The sequence below is a fragment of the Mustela nigripes genome, chromosome 12 (genome assembly GCF_022355385.1).
Source record: "Mustela nigripes isolate SB6536 chromosome 12, MUSNIG.SB6536, whole genome shotgun sequence".
Classification (NCBI taxonomy): Eukaryota; Metazoa; Chordata; class Mammalia; order Carnivora; family Mustelidae; genus Mustela; species Mustela nigripes.
The window spans coordinates 7,742,907-7,759,753 of record NC_081568.1 but is presented as its reverse complement, the minus strand read 5'-3'; the positions used below and the strand labels follow the sequence as shown (position 1 = coordinate 7,759,753).

The following is a 16,847-nucleotide window of genomic DNA, read 5'->3' as shown; positions in this document are numbered from 1 at the left end:
CCTTGGCAGGTTGGCCGCGGGCACTGCGACGGAAGTCCCAGAGCGAGCTTACCCCCAGCATGGCCGCACCAGCACAGAGCGGCGACTCAGGGAGTACTTGTGGCATGAGAAAATCGTACCCAGTAAGGACACTTGGTGGTGGGGTATTGAATTTCATAACTTCAAGGACTAATTTTATTTTATTTTTTTTAAATTTTTTTTAAATTTTTATTTTTTTTAAAGATTTTATTTATTTATTTTTCAGAGGGAGAGCGAGCACAGGCAGACAGAGTGGAAGGCAGAGTCAGAGGGAGAAGCAGACTCCCCGTGGAGCAAGGAGCCCGATGCGGGACTCGATCTCAGGACGCTGGGATCATGACCTGAGCCGAAGGCAGCTGCTTAACCAACTGAGCCACCCAGGCGTCCCAAGGACTAATTTTAATTACGACTCAAGATGTGAACTGATGAACGTAAATGTTATCATCATGTTCTGATGAAGATAAATGATTCACGACGTGGGGGGGGGCGCCTGGGTGGCTCAGTGGGTTAAGCCGCTGCCTTCAGCTCAGGTCATGATCCCAGGGTCCTGGGATCGAATCCCACATCGGGCTCTCTGCTCAGCGGGGAGCCTGCTTCCTCCTCTCTTTCTCTGCCTGCCTCTCTGCCTACTTGTGATCTCTCTCTGTCAAATAAATAAACAAATTCTTAAAAAAAAAAATGATTCACGATGGGATCATGTGTCCTTTGTTCATTCATTCGACAAGTATTTATTCGGTGCTGCAAAGTGCCGTTCTCTGATCACTTGGGATCCTGTAGTCAGTGAGCAAGAGGACATCCCTGCCCCGAGGTGCCTAAATGCCTGTGGGGAGAGCAGATATTAAATGAGGTCCCTGTGTAGAGGGCGCCAGGCTGGCTTGGTCAGCAGAGCATGCGACTTTTGTCTCAGGGTTGTAAGTTCGAGCTCCGCAGTGGGCATGGAGCTTATTTAAAAAAAAAAAAGAAAAAAAAACTTAAAAAAAAGTGTCCGACAAGATGGCTAAGTGCTAAGTGGGCTTAGTGGGTGCTAAGGGCTAAGTGGGTGGAGTAAAGCAGGAGAGGGAGGGACAGAGATCATGTCCCTGGAAAGGGGCCACATGGAGGTTTGGGGACCGTGCCAGGCAGAGCCACCCGCAGAGGTGCCCAGGGCTGGGTGCCCCTTGGGTTCCGGCCGCAGCAGGGCGGTGGGTGTGGCGGGAGCAGGGAGAGGTGGCGTCAGAGAGGAGCTCTGGGCGGGGCAGTAAGGACACTGTGCTGTCGCGATGCGGGAGCCCTGGTGGCTTTGAGCGGAGGCGCGCGGAGGACCCGCCTGGGGGCAAAGGGCCCGAGGCTGCTGTGTGGACACGGATGTGGGTCGGAGCCGGGTGACAGGTTAGGAGCTCCTGCGGGTGGCCCCGCGGCTGGTGTGGTCGGCTGGTGTGGTCGGCTCGTGCCGGTGTGCAGAAGCTGATACAGGCGGGCAGGTTCTGTATGCGTCGGGAAGATGAAACCAAGAGGAAGCATGGGCATGGCCAGTGTGGGGCGGGCAAGCCGGAGGAGCCCTTCGCCCAGGATTTGGGCCGGAGCAACTGCAAGTTGGCAGTTGTCGCTGAGCGGGGGAAGGTGCAGGCAGATCCCGGAGGGGGAAGACCGGGGAGGCTGAGGTGTGTGTGGAGCTCTGAGGCTGGCAGTGGTGGGTAGAGGGGGACCTGGGGCTCAGGAAGGAGGGGCTGGAGACTGGCCTCAGCCAGTTGCTGAAGCCAGAGTGGCCGAGGTTCCCCCGGGGAGGGGGCAGAGCTGGGCAAGGCCTGAACTCTTTCCTCTGACACAGGAGGGGTGCCCCGTAAAGCCTCGAGAGGAGGAGTTGGGCAGGAGGAAGGCCCAGGGGGTTGGGGGTTACCCTAGAGGCCAAGCCAAGCCAGTATTCTAGGGAGGAGGGAGCTGTCGCTTGGCTCGGGAGCTGCTCATGGGCATGGCTGTTTGGTCTTACATCGTTGAGCTGGTTTCAACTGACGTTTAAAGTTTTGAAGTTGTAATTGGAATATGATGAGTTCGTGTCGCTTTGAAGCCTCTAATTGTACGAATAATTTTGAATTCCATTAGACAGACATGACACATCACTGCCTCTCTTTGTGTGTGATATCGAAACCCAGGTTCATTGCATATTTATGTGTGATTGACTCAGTTAATTTCTTACTGTTGAAATAGCTCCTTTCATTTGTAGGTTTATCTTGACTTAGCATATGACAGTCACGGGGAAATAAAAGAAACTGTAAAAGAGAAAATAATAACGATAACATGAATACGTTTACAATGATCCTTTTGATGAACAAAATTACCGTAAGAAACTCCTCTGATATTTTGGAAAAACACGTATTGTCTCATTCTTTGCTTAATTCATTTTTCCCTTGAGGAACAAAACTTTTTTTTTTTTTTTAAAGAAATCTTTTATTGGCTGTGAAAAGAGTAGAAATATCCTGTCCGTAATGGAATTTATTCTTGGTTATCTTGGTATTAATTGTCATGAAGAATCAGGAGATTTGGCTCACTCTAGCCGGAGGTCACATGGAGGACTTTCCCGAAGCCACTTTTTAAAGATATGGGTCAGGAATAAAGTCTTTGTAGAAGGACTATTGATTTGTTTGTCTTGATTTATTTGGTTAGTTTTAAAGGGATTCGTTTTTGCTCAGATCTTGGTTTCAAGATACCATTTCCCATTTAGAGGAGCCCGGGATGTCGGAGAGGCGGCAGGTCTGAGGGCTGAGGAGGGGGAGTGATACAGAAACCTGGGGCATTTTGTGGAGCCCCGATATGAGGAAGAGTTCAGAATGCTTGTTGGGGCACATCCAGGGGGGAGAGAGGCCAACCTGAGGTGGCTGCCCGGGCCAGACTGGGACAGGCTGAGCATCGGAAGAAACAAGAATGATGGTAGATTAGAACCCCTTGAACAGAGCAGGCATCGAGGCGCTCATACGTACCGGCAGTCGGCACACGGGTGGAGAAGAGGGAGAGCTCTTCCTTGTAGTAGAATGCCGACTCTCGGTCTAGAAGAAATGACGGAATCAGCAAATTTGCCACTTTGCCACCAACTAGTGAAAATGAACGTGGGCCAGAACCAGGACGAGGGCTACGTCTAGTGAGGGACAGTTCAGTGGGAAGCAGGATATTGACATCATCTCGAGCTACTTCTGACAAATTATTCGTTATAAGGGGAAATTGGTAACCCCACTGCGGAGATAGCACCTGTCACCGTAACTGGGTGGTGACTGTCACTCTCAAAGCAGAAGGTCCCCATGGGCACCTGACAATGGGGCCCTGAGAAGCTCCCAGCCCCACTTGTGGGGCGTTGCCCCAGATGCATGTGCCGAGTCCTGAGCCGGAGGCGGGGAGACGACAGGAGAACCCGAGGGGAGGACCACGGGTGACTCACTGGCCCGCCGTCCTCAAGATGGCATCAGAGACAGGAAGATAGGAGAATTGTTCCAGGGGAAACAGACTAAGGACGTGTGACAGCTCAACGCAGCGTGGCCTCGGGGGAAAGTGTCACAGAGGACGTTATCGGACGTTTGGCAAAGTAGGAAGGCTATTGCCATGACTACTGGAATACAGCCTTACATTTTCCAAATCTGTAACTGAGCTGGGGCTGTGTCTTAGGAATACGGAAGTCCCGAGGAGTCGAGGGGCATGTTGTATGCAGACTCTTCCCAAGTGGTTTAGGAAAAGTATCCACAAAGGACGGGGGCGAATCTGATGAGCTGTTTAAAACCGGTCAGCCCGGGGCAAAACAGACAGGAATCCTTTGTTCTAGGCTTGCGACTTTGCTGTACATTTGAAATTCTTTCACAATCACAGAAGTGAAAAAGTAGTCTTAGGAGGTAAAGGTGGTAAGATTGGAGGATGTTTTTAATCGGTTGTTAATTTGCTGATACAATTACAGGGTCAATACTTGGGGCAGGTAGATTGGTAATCAACGGATACAAAAGTGGCACATCACAGGGTTTTACTTTTTATAAGTCATGTTGACGATGAAGAAGTTGTGCGTTATAGATAAATTTTGAAGAATTATGAAATACTTCATTGTATTTCAAGTTAGTAGAATGAGCATATTATTTCATGGTCTAATTTAGCAGAACCATATTTCACTGAGTCTAGACGCTGTTAATTTTAGGATGTACCATTGCCATTGAAAAAGAAAAAAAATACCGCCGGTTGTAATTCTAAGACGATGTCAGCTGTAAGAGGTATCCTGATTTCCAAGATGTTAAAACATGTGGGAAAATGTGTTAAATAGTTGAGACGGGGTAGATTAAAATGTTAGATGAGCCGATCATTTAAAGCTGTTTTTCATTTTTTAATTTATTTTTAAATAAGCACATTTTATTTTATCTCCTGAGGGGGATGGGGCAGAGGGAGAGAGAAAATCTCAAGCAGACTCTCCACTGACGGGGGGGTTCAGACTCCCCACTGAGGGGGGGTTCAGTCTCATGACCCTGAGATTGTGACCTGAGCTGGAGTCTAGTTGGACACTGACTGAGCCATCCATGTGCCCCTGTTGTTAATATGACTTCTGTGTTTTAATGGATCATTTGGTAATGTATTTATGCCCTGAAGGGATCTTATATGCAGTGAATAATCGTTTTTAAAAGATTTTATTTGAGAGATAGAGGGAGATTGAAAGAGCACGAGTGGGGGGCAGAGGCAGAGGGTGAGGGAGAAGCAGGCTCCCTGCTGACCAAGGAGCCCAATGCAGGGCTCGATCCCAGGACCCTGATGTCATGACCTGAGCCGAAGGTCGATGCTTCACCAACTGAGGCACCCAGGCGCCCCTACAGTTCCTAATTTTTGCGCAGCTACTTCCAGGCACTCAGATCCAAAAGAACCTTTAGGAATCTTTCCCTCCACCTCTCCGCTTACTGAAGTAACAGCTGTCATTCTGCCCAGATGCCGCAGCTGGAGGAGAAACTTGCGCTGGAGCTTAAGGATGACGCCAGAGTCATTGCCTGCCGGTTCCCTTTCCCTCGCTGGACCCCAGACCACGTCACCGGGGAGGGCGTGGACACCGTGTGGGCCTACGACGTGAGCACCGTGAGAGGCAAGAGGCCCTGAAGACCCGTGCGTTTCCAGTCGATGCTGGAGATGGAGACGTTATTGAGCGCGATTTTCCGAGTGTTGGTGGTCTTTGATTTTACAGAGACGTCCAGCTGTGTCTTCAGCAAAGAGTGTATTTTTTCTTCAGTATGGAATGAAAAACTATTACTTTCCTTAACTTCTGCCAAACAAACAGAAGTTAGAACAGCAGGTAGATTTAAAGTCCATTTTCATGCTGTACTTAAAAAAGTAGCCTTCTTCCCTTCCAGGCACTCGGACGTATGAAAACGTGGATGGGTGACTATCGCATTCACGTGCAGGAACGGGTGAACAGCCCTTCCCATTATAAAAAATATGATTTAATGCCATAGATGAAAAGAAACACTTTCTAAAGAGGGTGTGTGTGTTAGCAAATATTTGCAGTTTCCTCTAAGTTGATTCATACTTAAGATTTATGGATTTATGTCTTTCTTTTCTGTACTTTGTGGTAAAACTAATTTTGTAGAGGACGTAGGCCCTTATATTTTATAACATTTACTAGGAATAGTTTGTTCCAAGGCTAGCGGATTACTGTATTTTATTGAGTTGGAGATGTGTACGTGTGTGTGCACGTGTGTGTGGAGACACACATTTGAACGTTTCTGAAACGGTGCTGTACCTTCCAGTCAATGGTGTTCTGTGTCTGTAATGGGCAGTGTCATGCGTCATGATACAGTCGGACACCTGCCGGCATGGGTGGGTCTCAGGTTTGAGGAGATGGGCTCAGAGAAGCTCATGGCAGAGGGGAGTCATTGGTAGGAACATGATAGTAAAATAAGCAGGTGCAGGCTTGGGGCTCAGCCAGCCCTGGGAGCACATCCCTGCCTGGCCAGCAGCAGGAGGCCCTGGACCGCTGGCTTGCCCTTGTGGGGCCAAGGACCCACTGGGATAATGATACACTGAACGGGACTTTATTGGGTAAACTTACAACACAAAGTTTTTGATCCATAAGTGGTGTTCATTATTTTAGATATTAAAGACAAGCTTATTCACAGAAGTTAGGGGTTATTTCTGCTAGTCACTTCTTGACTTTGTGAAAGCCGCCATTTATGTAATATTTCTCATTTATGAGAAGAGACTTGACTGATTAGATAAAACAGTGAAGGAAAACCTTTGAATGTGGGTAGACAAGCTTCATGTATCTGACGTTCGTATTAAGTGGTGGCTCGAAGAATCCCTGTGCGTCACGGGAAAGAACAGAGCTCCCGATCGCACACACCTGCCACCTAAGGTCCAAACCGGCTTCACGGAGGTTTGCGAAAGTGAGGAAGTGAGAGCGTTTTTCACTGAACTAAAACTGATCCGCTTAATAATCGCCATTTAGATGAGCAGCGACCCAGCCACTCACTCATTCCTTCAGCAAATATTTACCAAGTGTCTGCCGTGTAATGAGCTTTTCCAACTCAGCGGTGAGTAGACCTTCGAGGCCTCTGATCTTACGGCCCGTGTGTTCTAGAAGAGCGAGTCCCGCAGGTACGGGAGTGAATGTTAGAGTGTGTGACGTTCTCTGAAAGAAGTCAGCGGTGTGGCTGTCCTGGGCACGTGTCAGGGTTTCGGCTGCTGTGGTCCATCCTTTCCCAGCAACCCCCGGTTTCTTTCTGAGGAAGGAATTCTGCCCGGAGATGAATAGTGTGGTCAGTAGTGTGTCACTGCTGTCAGTCCTGTGACCGGCTGGGCGCACCTGGAGAGGGACCCACCAGAGCTCCCTGCCCGGCAGGTGTAACGCGCAGAGGCCGGGTTCCCTGGAGCCCTGGCTGTATTCAGTAAGTTTCTAGACACGCTCCTGGCCGCTAGCTGGAGGCATCAGGCGGTTCTGCAAAGGCACATGCAACTTGCTCTTCTTGGTTTCTCCATTAGTTCCCAAGAATGAGATGATGGCCGGGCCTGCAACCTCAGAATGAAGTGGACCGTTTCACAGAAGTGTTGAGGTTCATGGAGTTTGTAAGATCTTTAACTGATTTTTTTCAGCTGTGCCTCGAAGTGACCCATAAGAATGTTCTCCTGGGGGTCATCGTGGCCTCTCTGGCTGGTTTCAGCGATCGGTTGCTAGGTTGCCGGTGGTTCAGCTGGCACACGACACGAAGCGGGGAGCAGGAGCTACTCTTTCCGATGTCAAAAGTCGGACTCAGAATGTCTGGCAGACTGAAATCGGGCGGAAGTGCTACCTTGATGAAATGGGAAGTTCAGACAAACAACCAGACAAGAACAGAAGTGAGCTGAGTGGTGCCGTCGCCCGACAGGAGCCACGTGACCAGTCCTGGACGTCCCGTCGGCGTTCGGCTCTGTGGCCTGAGCACACCCCCGTCTGCATCTTTCTCTAAGGGCTCGGCCTTGGTTGCAGGCCCTGCCCTCCCAGGTGTCCAAGGTGGACTTGGTCAGACCCCCTGCCGGTTCCGACATCCGGGCCCTGGGGAGCGCTGAGCCCTGCCAAGAGGCTGTGCACCCAGGTGTGCACCGCCGAAGAGCCACACTCCTACAGGTACACGTGTTCCCTGCTGCCGAGTGACAGCGGACGCCGTGACAAGCCACAGCCGAGCAGGACAGGAAAAGTGCAAGATTCCTGATGTTTCCGCCACACAGCTGATACCATGACTCTGCCCACGTACCTGCCCTGATGGGCCGGGGCCGGGAAGGGGTGCTGTGAAGGGGTCCCGTGAGGGCATGGACGGGCTCAGTGCCGGTGTCTTCGGAGCTGGCACCGTGAGCCGTGTTTCCTCGGCTGCCCACAGTCTGAGGGTTCCTCCCCGGCCCCGGGCTCCCAGGTGTGCAGGTCTCCACCCGCGGCCCTGTCCTGGCTGAAGGTGTGTGGGCGCCGCTCGCTCCGATCCTGTGGCCACGTCCCCTCTTCCTGGGTGACAGCACCTGGTGCTTCCGCTGTCAGGCACTGGTGTGTTCGGGGACTGTGGGCCCGGCCAGTTGTCGGGCCCCATCCCCTGGGCGTCAGGGCAGCCGGTGGGCCGTGGGCATGTGATCGATTCACGTCAGGCCAGGGAGGTCCGAAGGGCCGTCTGTTGGGAGCTTTGGGAAAGGTTTCGTTGTCACAGAAGGAGGTGCTTGAGGAGTGAGTGTCCCTGCTGTCCTCGGGCAGGAACACTGGCCGTCATGGCCCTTCTGCAGCCGCGGCGGAGAGGGACACTAGGAGCCGGGAGGCTGGTGGAGCAGAAAGACAGACAGACTCGAGGTCCTTGACGAGACCCCGGAGTCGCTGACCTGACCCGGAGCCTCTGACTTCGGGACATCTCAGGTGAGGTGACAAACCCATGTTGTTGCTGTCCCACTGGTGTGGTGGTGCTTCTGCCCTGTGGTGGCCTGGCCGGGACAGGAGGCTCTGAGGCTCAGGTGGGGTGAGGGAGCCCGGCCATGTGGAACACGGGCGTCGGACGGCACTATAGGAGAACGACTCGCTGGCAAGGTCAGAAGCATGACTCGCGAGGGACCGGGAGCTCCTGTTGGGGGAGGCTGCACTCCTAGACGGGTGTTTGGGCCATTGGACCAAGTCAAGGGGGCTCTGAATGTGGACCCTGCCTTCCCCAGCAGCGGGAGTCGTAGGTGGGTTTCCTGTTCTTGGGGACATGGACAGGGACAAGTCCCAGCTGAGCCCAGCCACAGCCCTGCTCCCATAGAGTTTTGTGTGTGTGGGGGGGAGATGATTCCTCAGGATTAGAATTAATAAAAGCAAGGGAGGAAAACACTCAGACTGCTCCCGGCGGGGGGGGGGGGCAGCCGAGGCGGGGAGCCACGATGCGGGCTGGTGTTTGTGTCCTTAGCTTGGAATCCTGACCTCTGTGTGATCACACCAGGAGGCCTTGGAGAGGGGCTTAGCTCCTGAGGGGGGAGCGCTCCCGAATGGGATCAGTGCCCTTATTAGGCGACTTCAGAGAGCTCCGTCCCCCCCGCCGTGTGAGTAGGGGGCAGGCAGCTGTGAACCGGAGGGGCTTCCCACCAGACACCGCATGTGCTGGAGCCGTGATCTGAGACTTTTTTAGCCTCCACAGCTGGGAGGAAGAGCTACTTGTTTAAGCCCCCAGGCCACGGGGTTCTGTGACAGCGTCCGAGCTGGTCATCTAGATAGAGCCCACCCAGCACTGTCACTTGTCCCGCTTTAGCCATCTTTTCCTGGGCCCGCACGAGGCACGGAGGTTGAAGGGAGCCAGGCTTCAGGGCAATTCTCCCCAGTGCCATCTGGGAAGAGCGGGAATCCATCCCCGGATGTAATGGTCAGGGCTGGTTGGCTGGGTGGGCTCCATGTGGATGGCCGTCGGGGGTGTGCTGGGCACCGTCATGGGGGCGGGGGGAGGCTTCCCCGGGAGGGGTCTCTCCTGTGCCTCCCCGCTGACACGCTTTTGGCACAGTTTGTCCCTAAATCAACGTGGACTCTGAAAAAACTAGAGCCAGAGGAACAGGAGCTGCTGTGTCGACCAGCAGATGCGAATTCTCGGTGGTGATGAGTCTGGAGAACCTGTCCTACCAGGCACAGCTCGGAAGGTTGTGACTGTTGCCCTGCGATGAGAGAGGCTGGAGGAGACAGGACAGACGTTTCCCAGCGTGTGAAGGCTTGCCAGGCAGAAGAGAGGAAAGGGGACCATGAACATGATGGCTATGTACTGGAAGTCTCGTGTGCAGGAATACCCCGTGCTCGTCCTTAGCGGGGAGGTGCTGTCTACTGGCTTTTTTCATTCTCAACCACAGGGACCTGTGGGCAGCTCGCTCGGTCCTGACCAGACACAGGAGCCTAGAGTCTCACTCTATGCTCGGTTGCTTCCCTGAGGTCAGACCTGCTCTGACCGGCTCTGAGGAGAGGCCTGGCTCTTTGTGTGCTGCGGGAGGGCTGAAGCTCGGTGGGAAGTGGGGTTTGGATAAAGTTGTTGGAAGTTAGAATGCCTTGCCTCTGGACGTAGGGTCTTTGTGGTCACTGGGGCTGCCGCCGCAGAGGGCCGGACAGCCACATGGTGGAGATGTTGTAGCAAGGATCCCATCAGCCGGCAGGCGCGGAGTCTAGAAATGACCTGAAATGATCACGAGTTTTCCAGCCTCAGTGGGTCTGCCAGACCCTTTGAGCAGAACCCAGTGGCTCAGGGAAGCATCAGCGCGGTGTGAGCAGTGAGGGCATTTCACACAACTCCGGGGGTGCTTAGCCTCCCCCAGCAGGAGGCCACGGGCTGCTTTTTACTCTGATGTAGGAGACAAAAGCAGCTGAAATCTTGAAATCTCGGGGAAGCTGATGGATGGCAGTAAGCTTTATCAGAGCTCCAGCCGAGAAGTGATAATGCTGAGAAGCAGGTTGGACTCTCTTGGACCCCAGAGGACTTAGCTGAAGTTGTGCTCCCCACGTTCAGATGAGAACCAGGCGACTATTCTTGAATCTACTGGGAGAAACACGTCCTGAACGGTACCTCGTCCCCCTCGAAGGGACACTGTCCCCCCCCATCACCGTGTCTTGTCTTACGAGGACCCAGGGCTTGCCGACCCTTCTCCGGATGATTGGGGCAGAGTCTGGCATCAGAGCCAGAGGCTGTAGAGATGAGGTGAGCCCTGTGGATTCATAAAGTGGGGGACAGAAAGATTGGGAACGTCCCAGTGGAATTTAAGGTCTTGAAGTTGAGGCCAGAGAAGTTTGGAGGACTGTGAGAGATGAGAGTAACGGGTTTCTCTCCGGGGGAGGGGCTCAGTCCCAACGAGCGGACCACAGTCCTGTGGAGTAGGACCTGCTGCAGGCCTGCCCTCCGCCACCCCAGAGGGCCCAAGAACGGGGGCAAGAGCAGAGCCAGACTGTGGCCGGCGGAGCCCTTGCCGTCCCGAACATCTCAGCCCCCATCAGAGGATTCAGTGGAGTGTCGCGTTCTCTGAACAACTCCGCTGATGAGGTAGGTTATTTTATGACGGGTGAAAATCCCATTTGTCATGATGGATATTAGACACTAGGAACTTATTATCCCCAAAGATGGGGCAGGCCATATATTTAAGTAGAAAAATGGATACTTACATAAATGTAGGGAAATCTCCCTTCTAAGTAACACAATGAAGTTTCCACGCTCAAGTAGAAAACTGGAGTCTTCTGGGATCCTCTCAGGTAGAGTGAAGTGTTCCTGTAATAGTGACACATTACGGCTACATTAGAATTGTCACACTGGTGGCCCAATGGACTGATGCAAATTGAACACGAACAAAAAAACCATAAAACTTTCATAGGTGAGGGAAATTCTTTCTTATTTTTTCTAATTTAATATGATGGTGAGAATATTACCTGAGAACGACTGATAAAACAAGAGCTCGTTGATCACAAGGCTTAACTCAAGGATGGAAAAGAGGCATCAAGTGCATTTTCTTCTCCGGAATATTGTAGGCTGAAGAATTGGGCAACGAAATGACTGTTTGATGAGCATGAATCCAAACAGCAGGAAAATCCGCAAGACCCCGCGAGTGTCCCAGACTTGGTGGATACGTTCGAGGGGTGAGGTCTTGCGGAGTTTGCCGGGAAGATAGCTGGGCAGTGTCGTTCATGGGGAACGTGACAGCGACAGAGGCAGCGTGTCACAAAGCATTGGGTATGTGCTGGTGCACGTGGCGAACAGTCCACGTATTTGGGAGGCAGCGGGAGTTCTGCCCTTCCAGTGATGGTCCCTTCTTCCTGCCCCTGCCATTTACGCGTCCCGGGCACCCACGCTTTCTCCTTCCTCCTGTCACCTCTGCTATGTGTCCACTGCTCTTTAAGAATTACGTCCCGTAGTCCCATTTTCAAGGGCGTTTGCATTTTGTTAAGGAGCGCTATGGTATGAATTTGAATTTTCAGTGAGAGTAAAAGATGGATTTGTAATCCAACACTTACTCTCAGGGCCCTGCTCTGGCGCCAGCCCAAACCACCCAGCCGGCATATCCGAGACAGCTCGGAAAGGCAGACCGTGGTCACCGCAAGTTTCTCTTGACCGGAACGTGTTAATTAGGAATGGAAATTCATAGCCCGGAAGCTAGGATAGCAAGGCTAGCTCTCCAAGCGCTGATTGTCATAGGTCTTGTAGATGCATTATTTTTAATTCTCCTCCTAACTGCGGTGTAGGTATGACGTTTCTCAGTGGGGGAAACTGAGGCATTTAGAGGGTAATTGCTTTGTTAAGGCCCCTGCACTCATTAGCAAAGAGAGGAGCTGGTATTCAAACCCCCTGTGACTTTACCCCCTGCCGCCACCCCCCCCTCCCCTCTGTCACACTGGCCAGGGTGTGGGGAAGGCTCTGCTGCTCCAATTTCAATCCTGTCTACCCAGTAGCTCAGATATTAGCAACATTTGAATAACTCTGAGGCTTGGGTCTCCTCTCTCTTTGAATCAAAATAAATCTTTGTTTTTGGAGGGACAGGGTGGTCCTTGGGTTAGAAGCATAAGCCAGGGAAAAGGGTAGAGCAGCCAGTTTCTCAGAGCTGTCGCTCACTCAGGAGTAGGTAGAGGAGGTACTGCCTCCCAGGCAGAACTGGCTTGTCACCTGCTTGGGAGGCCCACCTCCAAAGGTGGGTCAGTGCAGACAGACCGCAGCCTGGCCGTGTCGAACAATGAGCAGCTTGTGGAACGCACGCGTCTCTGTCACCCGCTGGGGCTGCCCTCAGAGCGGCGCGGCCAGGCATGGAGCCAGCAGGTCTGTATTCCTGTACAGTTTTGGAGACTGGAAGTTCAAGACCAAAGTGTTGGCCTTGCTTTCTGCGTAGCTTGCAGGTGGCCGCCATCTCCGCTCACAGCGTCCTCATACAGCCCTGCCTCTGTGCACCAGCCTGCCTGATGTCTGTTCCCCTTACAAGGACGCTGGTCCTGCTGGGTCAGGACCAGCCCAACAGCCTCGTTGTAGCTTCATTCCATCTGTAAAGGCTCCGTCTCCGAATGCGGTCACATTCCGAATACTGGGGATGAGAACTGTAATACATGAGATTTTGTGGCGGCAGGGGGCCACTGATCAGTCCAGAAGAACATCTTACCAAGTTAGCGACAGCCTCGTTTTGGAAAGCAAGTGATTGGACACGGCCTAAGCGTACATGAGCTGAGACTAGTTGAGTACACGGTGTGTCTGTGCGCAGCCGCTGGGGAAAGGCTTGGCAGAGTGACATGGACTGATGCACGTGTGATTCCCAGGAGAGGCTGGAATTTCTGCGAGAATGCACGTTGAGCCTTGCCGGTCTTACAGAAAAAGCAGGGTTAATGGGCGACCACCTAGAATGGTGGCAACCTTGAAGTCACGGCATTAACAGCAACGGTCGTTGGTCTGTGCGGAGAGAAGCTGGCAGTCCAGCAGGCAGCCCAGTGCGCTGGAGACCGCCTGCAGGGGTGATAATTTAAAAAACCAGCCTGGGGCGCCTGGGTGGCTCAGTGGGTTAAACTGCAGCCTTCAGCTCGGGTCATGATCTCAGGGTCCTGGGATCGAGTCCCGCATCGGGCTCTCTGCTCAGCAGGGGGCCTGCTTCCTCCTCTCTCTCTCTGCCTGCCTCTCTGCCTACTTGTGATCTCTCTCTGTCAAATAAATAAATAAAATCTTTAAAAAAAAATAAAATAAAAATAAAAAACCAGCCTGGAAATGCTCTGTGGGGAAATGACACCGTGCAGAGGAGCCCCGGAGGCCTTGTCCCCTGCCATAAGCCCAGGACTGCAAGCCTGGGGGGCCCCTCTCCAGGGAGGGGTGGGCACCCGTACATTTTCTAAAAATGCGACTGACAGTTTTCTGTGTGGAGGGTCACTTCTCTTCCTGCTGAAGTTTCCAGTTCTTATGATTCAAAGCTAAGCTCCCCTTGCAGAAAGAACCTCCCGGAGGCCAGCGAAACTTCCAGGCGACTCTGGCGTCACCCCGCTTCGGCTGTGGCATGGGAGTTCACCGGTGTCGCAGCAGTGGTGCTGCGGCAGAGCAGAGTGCTGTCTGTGGTGGGGGCGGAGACAAGGGGTGGGACACGGTGACGTTTGCCTCCACTTTCGTAAGGGCCTTCACATGCTGTCATACGTGTGCCCTCTCCTTCCCCCGCTCTCCCACACATACCCTGCTGGAAGTCATCCGCGAGGGTACGAAAAACTGGTCAGAGCCCCTGGGACTTGGGGTTTGGGACCTAAGATGAGGACAAGACCCCTTTGATTATAGATTTTAAAATATTTTTTTGCATTTTTTTAAACTGTATATAACTTTTCAATGAAACGTTAATTCTTTAAAGCTTACATGCATGGGTGGAAGATTGGCTCCGCTCACACGTGAGATGCCCCTTCTGAAAGCGCACATGGGAGAGAACTTGTGGATGATGATGTGGGACCGACATATGCTGAGGGGGTGTGACCACGCTGAGCGGGTGTGACCCTGCTTGACCAGTGCCCAGCAGGCGTGACTCTGCTTGACCACGCCGAGTGGGTGTGACCCTCCTGAGCCGGAGTGACCGTGCTGAGCGGCTGTGACGGTGGTGACTGGCTGTGGTCGTGCTGACCCAGTGTAACCGTGATGGGCGGGTCTGACCGTGCTGAGCAGGTGTGACCTCACACCGTGGGGAGTCAGACTCCGGGTCACCTGGGTGCTAGTGTGTTTCAAGGCACACCCATTGGTGTTCTGGGCTAAGATTTTGTGACAGTGGGAACTGAATTCCAGGGATTTATTAATGGTTAATATTGCGCAGGCACGTGTTTTCCTCCAACTCTTTTCTCCTTTGTCCCGTGATACACACTTTGTCGTAAAGTCGAACGGAGAAACACATGGTTTGCGAGGTTTGGGTCAGGAGGTTGCAGGACCCCAGAGTCAGAAGGGACTGCAGGATGGGGGTAATAGAGATGAGCTGTGGGCTCTCGTGCATGGTGTGCGTGAGCAGCTCGGGGGGAGCCTCTTCCCCAGGACTCCTTCCCCTCTGCCCTTCTCCCCTGGCCTCAGTAGGTCACGTCCAGCTCCTATCCCTGGCCTTGTCACGGCTCTTCCTCGCCTTCTCTGAGACTTTGGCGTTAACTTTTAGAACTGGTTGTGCCCAACACCAAATTGGGATAACAAGTTCCGAGCCAACACATGTTCTTCTTTGCTTTTTGTATCGTGTGAAAAGGACGAACCAGGTAGACTAGCAGGTGACACACACAGACAGTGATGAATGGAGCGTTTCTGTTGTTGATTCTAAACAACAGTCCAGCTGTGGACTGAAGCACTTCATTTTCTGTTGGGGTGCCCCTGCGTCAGGCCTTGGGAACTGGCTGCGCACCCCTAACTCTTAGGCAGCTCGTCTTACCTTAGGGCACCCCATTAGAAGTGCTCACTGGCACTTCCCCCACTGGCCACCCAGGGCCACCCCAAACAAATCTGCTGCTCCCTCCGTGGGAAATCCCAAATCCACACCCTCGGAGGGCTCTGTCCTGTCCTCGCTGACTCTTCTGTTGGCGTGTTTCTTCGTGTAAACCAACCCAACCCTCCTGTTCACACAAGCTGGGTTCTCTCTCTGGAGTGTGGGTTCTGGAGTCAGAGACTCCGGTGTGGCCCCCCCAGCGCAGAGGGGAACAGACAGTCCCCTTCCTTTGTCTTCAGACTGACACCTGATCCTCGACTCATGCGGAGTTTCTACTTATGCTTCCGACAAGTCATCTGTCCCGTACTATGCAGTTGTATAAACCATGCCATGGAGTTCCTTTTTTTAAAAGATTTATTTATTTGAGAGAGAGAGTGCACACACGCACAGGAGGGGCACAGGAGGGAAGGGAGAGAGAGGATCCCAAGCAGATTCCATGCTGAGCGTGGTGCCTGGTGTGGGGCTCGATCCCGTGACCCTGAGTGGACACCATGAGTCGGACGCTTGTCATACTGTGCCCCCCAGGTGTCCCTGGAGTTATTTTTCTTGTTTTTGGACCCAAGTGCATGTTATGTTTTTGAAGCAAGTGAAAAGTTTAAATATTTTCCTTCTTAAGTTTTGTCATGTTAGATTTGTCCCACTGCCACAGGATTTTAAGGGATTTATTTGGGATCTTAATTTAATCGTCTAATTATTTGGTTGTCCCCGTGTACTCAATGCCACATACAACTTTAACAACCAGGAAATTAGTGTCCTTATCTACCCTATTTGAAAGAAAAGCCACAAATTTCGAGTAAGACAGAGCCCTGGGATCCATCTGTCCTGTAAACTGTATCATCTGCTCTGCGGGCCAGCACTGCAGGAGGCGGTGCTTCATTCATGAATGCTCTACTCACTGATGCTCTTGAGTGGACCATGAGAACGTAGCCCGATGTCCTCTCCGTGTGGCTTCATCGCTGTGTGGCCGGGTCTTAGGCCACAAATACTTGTTGAATAAGTGTGTGAGTGAAGGACATTGGGGAAGAGCAGACCTGTCTTACGGAAGTCTAGCTGCGTTATGTTTTCTCTTTATTCCAACCTAGTCCCTAGTCGTGCTGGGGCACTGGTTAGAAAAGATCTCCAGAATCCATTCCTAGCAATCCATAGTGTCTCCTGAAGTTTCCTCTTCTTCTTTTTCTTTTTTTTTGACTCATATTTTATTATTTGCTTTCCCACATTTTTTTTTCTTCTTTCTTAAAAAAAAAAGCTTTTTTGCAGTATAACTGAAAAGGAACAAACAAACAAAAACAAAACAAAAACAAACAAAACCTCATAACAAACCTGAGCATGTTTAATGTGTACAGTTTGATGAGTCTGGACGTATGTACGCACCCATGAAGCCATCACCACAATCATGGTAATAAGCATATCCATCACCTCCAACAGGTTCCTTCTGCTCTTTTTTGTGTGTGTGTGTTTTG

The 16,847-nt window shown here is 52.0% G+C and overlaps 1 protein-coding gene across 24 annotated transcripts in view; it reads left to right on the top strand.

Moving 5' to 3' along the window:
* The window catches only part of ATPSCKMT (ATP synthase c subunit lysine N-methyltransferase), a 241,272-nt gene that overhangs the window by 12,131 nt on the left and 212,294 nt on the right, over positions 1-16,847 (top strand). For 2 of the 24 annotated variants that reach the window (XM_059416881.1, XM_059416876.1), the window contains exons 6-7: positions 1-122; positions 245-445. The exons of 12 other annotated variants lie outside the window; for them this stretch is intronic. In XM_059416881.1, the coding sequence (XP_059272864.1) occupies positions 1-122; positions 245-363 (241 nt within the window). In that variant the 3' untranslated portion in view covers positions 364-445. Of the gene's footprint in view, positions 123-244; positions 655-4,935; positions 5,747-16,847 lie in introns of those variants that run through there. 10 more of the 24 variants (XM_059416899.1, XM_059416879.1, XM_059416886.1 and 7 more) reach the window with 8 other exon arrangements.